The 6,000-nt window shown below is 46.9% G+C and overlaps 1 protein-coding gene across 1 annotated transcript in view; it reads right to left on the reverse strand.

The window, feature by feature from the left end:
- The window catches only part of NMNAT2 (nicotinamide nucleotide adenylyltransferase 2), a 68,778-nt gene extending 65,131 nt beyond the window's left edge, over nt 1-3,647 (reverse strand). Inside the window, exon 1 of the mRNA XM_074961105.1 lies at nt 3,436-3,647. Within this exon, the coding sequence (XP_074817206.1) occupies nt 3,436-3,520 (85 nt within the window). The 5' untranslated portion in view covers nt 3,521-3,647. The remainder of the gene's footprint in view (nt 1-3,435) is intronic.
- Between the last annotated feature and the right edge of the window lie 2,353 nt (nt 3,648-6,000).

The raw sequence follows: 6,000 nt of genomic DNA on the forward strand, positions 1-6,000 counted from the left end.
AAATGTTTAACCTTAATAATTGCTGTTTAGCATCCTTCCTAATTACGGATGGAATAGAAAGTACTTCTTTATCATTGTAAGATATGAATACATCCTCAAGATTCTTTCTGAATACAGAACAGAAATATTGACTATTTCTGCCTTTTCTGGACCAGGATTGATAAATTTACCATCTTGATCTAGTTTCTGAGTTACGCCATTACTAGAATTTCATGTGTTCCTGATATATTTAAATAACTTCTTCTTGTTCTTTAATCATACTGGCCACAGATTTATTCACTGATGCTTTTAGCTTTCCTTATCAATCACCTGCATTTACTAACTGCCAGTTTGTATTCATTACTATCAGCATCCACTTTTTCTATGTTATATAAATTTATTTATTTATTGTTGTTTTCATCTTTCATTTATGACTGCAGCATTGTGAGGGTATTCGTTTTTCACTTAATAAAACATTCTTAAACAATTTCCAATTATTCACATTTTTATGTTTAAATATTTCCTCCCACCAATTTTGCTCAAAATTGTTTTCAGCTTTGGGGAATTGGCCATTTAAAAGTACCAGGTATATTATTGGTGAGGACTATATTCTGTTTGCACATAGTAAAGGAAATTAAATTGTGATCACTTGCATCTATGGAACAATCAGTTTTTAGTTTGGTTATCAATTCATCTTTCCTCATCAGAATGAGGACTAATACTGAACAACTAAGTTAGTTGCATTATTTTGTGTATTAGAAAGTTATTGATAACTTTTAGAAACTCCAAGTATGTTTTACCAGCATTGGCATGAGACCTCTAGCATATATCCATCAGACTGAAATCCTCCATGATATTGCACTTTTTCTTTCCACACATTATTGATAGATGATTAAGGAGCTGCTCTTTCTGTTCCTTGGTCTGATTCGATGGTGTATAGCAGACCCGCCCCCTCTCCTCAGTACCCTGTCTTGTGATTTATCAGTTACTGTATTGATCCATAAGCATTTCAGGTGCTGTCCTTCTGAACTGTCAGTAATTCTAAAGAAGGTAACACACATTTTTGATGTACCATGCCATTCTCTCCCCTTCTGTCCATTCTTTGTTCTAAATTGTGAGTTTCCAGTGATTTTAACATTTCAGTCATCTGAATCATCCCACCAGGTTTCACTAATACAAATCAGATCAAATTCCTTTCAGAAATTAGTGTTTCTAATTCCTTCTGTTTGTCACCCAGGCTTCTAGCACTTAGTATTTTAGTTGGCGCTCTGTTTAGTACTCTGATCTCTCACACACAAGAGCTGGAGCTGACACCTTGGTCCAGTCTTACATTTTCCAGACAGATAGGAAATGAAAATGCCACAGAGACAGTACACTCAGTTCCTATGAGAGAGAATCCCCCAGAGAATAAGTGGCACGATGCACTCCAAAAGGCATTCTAGCCACATGTGAGGCCATGTTTGGTGTGTGTCTCTGGGTGTGGTGAATCAGGGGAAATTAAAATGGGAGAATCCAAGAGCATGAAAAGATGCACCAAGAACCTGCTAGAAAAATAGTACTTAATGGTTCTCATTATGGTCTGTTGTGTAGGTACAAACTGAGCATTGGTTTCCACCCTTTCTCTGCATGCTAAAGTGGTATCAAACAGTTCTCAAAATACCTTTCTGCCCCGTACAGTGGCTTTGCTTTGAATTTCTTTACATATTATGTTAAATGTCGTTGTTTAAAATAAGACCCAATCCGGTTTTGTGGGTAGGTGGATCATTTCAAAGGGAATGTTGCTCAGTTTCTAATGTAAATCTGATGGTGGCAGGAAGGGGGGTATGAGTGTGCAGATCTCTCCAGACCCATATTTAAGAACTTCGGGGCAAATTAGAGTCTAGGAGAAGATTTTTGGACAATAGAGTTGTAGATAGAGCCCTGTGTAAATAAAGGAAGATCTAGTGGATTCTTACTCATCTCTAGCTGTATATATGCACACAGTTTATACTGAATTAAAATAGGTTGTGAATAGTACCCACATCTATTAACCTGACCTCACTCATGTTTATCCCTTCAGGGAGACAAGGTGGGTGAGGTGATACCTTGTATTGCATCAACTTCTACTGGTGAGAGAGACAAGCTTCAGTGCTTTCACAGAGCTCTTCTTCAGGTCCTTTTGGGAATGTTATGGGCCCTTTCTCTAGAGCAGTAGCAGGAACTTGTTCAGTTTCATTAATCCTTCAATGAGATGTTTAGCTACAATGGTGTGTAATCAGCCCTTAAAAACGCCAGGGCTTGCTAGCTAACATGACCTTGTCCCCTCACACCCCTGCCCACACCAGCCTGAGTGTGCTTCAATATATCACATATCAGGCTCTTACTAGCAGGAAGGAGATTTCAGCACCTGCCTGCGGACAGCGCCCAACCCTCAGCATTGATCTCTCACCTGCACCTGGCACATGCTCTCCTAGTGACACCAAACAATAGCCTCTGACAGCTCTTCTGACACCAGCCAGCAAGCAGCGAACCCACTATGGGCACGGTGCTCCTAGACCCGCAGCAGGGAAGCCTCCTTTCTTCCTGCTGCCAGCTGATCCCACACAGCCAGGGAAACCCACTCCCACCCTAGTGCCACCAGCTCCGAGCCAGGCAGGGCCCCTCTCCCTTCCTGCTGCCACCTGATCCCAGCCAGTCATATAACCCACCCAACCTCCATGGACACCAAAGCTCAAACAGCTGCCTCTCCTCCAGAGGCCCCTGTCCAGTCCAGCAAACACTCACCTGCCTTTGAACACCCTACCCCCCCCCCGTCCACCCCACTCACCCCAAATCCTGCGCAGCCATGAAATCTTCATCCGACTGACACCGAGCCCCTAAAGAATCAACCAATGCCACATCTCCTGCCCACCCCCACCCCCAGGGAGATCTCCCCCCCCACGCACACACACATGCCAGATTGATCCCACTGCCCATCCCACTAACAAAAGTTCCCTGTCCCCAAAGCCCCTGCAGCTCCCACCCTCAGCCTAAGCAGCCTGCCCCTGGCACTGATGGCCCCCTGACTGAGTAGATGCCTAACAACTAGCCATTGCACCTCCAGCCTGCCCTGGGCTCTCTCTCACCAGTGACCCCTGCCATGGTCCTAGCCCTGCCAAGCCAGCCACGCAGGGCAGCCCTGCTCGCTAAGTGCCCAAGTAGGGTGACCAGGTGTCTGGATGTTAGGGGCTTTGTCTTATATAGGCAACTATCCTCCCTGAAGATAAGTGTCCCCATTTTTCACCCTTGCTATCAGGCCACCCTAGCCCCAAGCCCAGGGCTGGTGCAATCCAGCTTCCCTTCCCCCCTGGCATGTGGCCTCCCCGCAGAACAGGCCGGCTCCGACGCAGCCAGCATCCTCCCTGATGGCCCGGCGCCAGCAAATTCAATCGCACTGAAAAATCCAGGGGCGGGGGGCGGGCGGGGGGACGGACTCACCGAACATCTGGATGTGCCCCTTGGTGATGGGGTTGAAGCTGCCGCAGGACAGCAAGATAACGTGGGTCTTGGTGGTTTCGGTCATGGTGCTGCTTTTCTGCCAGCTCGCTCCAGCCTCTTTTTGTGTCTCGGTGTGTCTGCAGAGGGAGGAGGGAGGTGAGGCGCAGCCGGCGCTGTGGGCTCCAAGGAGCTGAGCCAGACGCAAGCAGCATCTCTCCCCTCCTCCTTTAACGCTTTCAGCGCCACAGTGGGGCTGCTGGAGACACACACACCAGAGAGGGGCTGCTGGAGACACACACACACACACACTCCAGAGAGAGGCTGCTGGAGACACACACACACTCCAGAGAGGAGCTGCTGGAGACACACACACTCCAGAGAGGGGCTGCTGGAGACAGACACCCACCCCCTAGAGAGGGGCTGCTGGTGCCTGGAGATATAGTCACTCACACATGCACATCAGACAGGGGCTACTAGCAGCTGGTTCACATTCACATACATACCAGAGAGGGGCAGCTGGTGACTGGACCACACTCACACCCAAAATTAGCTGTGGCACCAGGATCTTTCTGGAGCCAGCCAAATTAAAATGCCTGAATAGAGAACAAGTCCAGCCACTCCTACTACCCCCAAACTCTGGCACACCCCAGTGCATCAGCACCACAGAACTCAGGACCCAGCACGTGACTCCTGCCAGAGCCGTACAATTTTTGCCCTTACCACCCAAAGAGCATGGTATGAGTACAAAACAAGCATAGTTGTTCCTGCTGCACTAAAATATCCCAAACCATGATGTAGCCCAGCATATGAATGCCACAAACAAACAACCCAACAAACTACATATCTGGCAGCTGGATCTTCAAAATGTTTGGCCTCAAACCCCAGTATGTACTATCTAAATAGAAAACAGGGTCTAGCCCTTCCTACTTTGCTAGGAAAATACAGACCTTGATGCAGCCTGGCCCAGAGCCCTGGAAAAATGCACATCTATTAAGATCCAATGGTTGGAAGCTGAAGCTAGTCAAATTCAGACTGGCAATAAAGCATTAATGTTTAACAGTGAGAGTACTTAACCATGGGAACAATTTACCAAGGGTCGTGGTGGATTTTCCATCACTGGCAATTCAAGATCATGGTTAGATTGTTTTTGGAAAGATATGCTCTAGTTTAAAAGGAGTTATTCTGGGCAGGGTCTGTGGCCTATGTTACGGGGGGCGGGGGGACAGACTGGTCACTTGATGATCAGAATGGCCCGTTATGGCTTTGGAATCTGAGTCAATGGATCCTGCCAATTTTTACTCCAAACTCTACTGAGGGGAATGTAGTAGCTCCCAGAGCACCAACCCCCCGACTCCTGTTGCACACTGGCACAGTAGCACCACAATAATATTTATTATTTGTATTACAGCATCACCTAGGGGCTCAACTGAAGCCAGGCTTCATTGTACTAGGCTCTGTACACATAGTAATAGACAATCTACACACGCTCACACCCCGCTACCACCCCCAGAGAAGGGCTGCTGGAGACTGGATTTCCCCCCTTATATACACACACCTGGGAGGGGCTACGGAAGACAGGCTTCCCCTCCCGCAACACCACACAGCTAGCAGGAGCTGTTGGAGACGGATCCCCACACATACACACCAAGAAGGGGCTAATGGACACTGAATTTCTCTCTCACACACACACACACACACACACACACACACACACACCCTCTCTGCCTGCCTGCCTGCCTGCCTACCTAGGAGGGGCTACTGGAGTCTGGGTTACACACAGCATAAAGATGGTTCTGGAGACTGGATCTTCTCTCCCTCCCACCCACCCCCACCCCGGGACTGGATTACATGTATACACTCACACCAAGATAGGCTACAGCAGGCTGGATTCAAACACCCACAAATGCTCTCCCCCACCCCTCCAGCTCAAGGGTATCTCTATCCCTGGAATTCCTCCTAACACCAGGGAGATTCTATCCGCTGCAAGCAGCTTCCTTCCCAGCACAGAGTAATTCTGCATGCAGCTTTCTCTTTCTTGTCCTTCCTCTAACAAAAACACAGATTTCTTTCTGTCCTTTTCCTTAAGAGATTTCAAAGTACCAAACATTTATTGTTTATACTGCAGGCTCTTTGTCTCTGTTAGTTCCACAAAACTGTACCCATCTTTCTCTCCCTTTTGTGCCTCTGTTTTTCATCTCTGCTAACAACAAAGGTCTGTATGGCCCCAGTTTATGTATTCCTCTTTACGGTTCTCACTATCAATCTGCACAATCCCCTGCTTGCTAGTATGGATGCATCTTTTTATTTCCAGGATTGTACTTGAAAAGTTTTGTTTTGCGAAAGGCCACAGATCCAAGTTCTGATAGCAGTCGATTAAATCCTTAAGCCTATCGGAAAGTTCTTCCAGCTACAGAGAATTCAAGCCCATTTGGGCAGGAAAATCTTATTTATTACTTGCATTATGGGAGCACCTAGGGGCCCCATTGTAGTAGGCAATGCACAAACACATAACAAGAGACAGTCCATCCATCCCAAAAGCTATGGGACCCAGTAAAACACACACCT

Source organism: Natator depressus, chromosome 8, assembly GCF_965152275.1.
Source record: "Natator depressus isolate rNatDep1 chromosome 8, rNatDep2.hap1, whole genome shotgun sequence".
Lineage (NCBI taxonomy): Eukaryota > Metazoa > Chordata > Testudines > Cheloniidae > Natator > Natator depressus.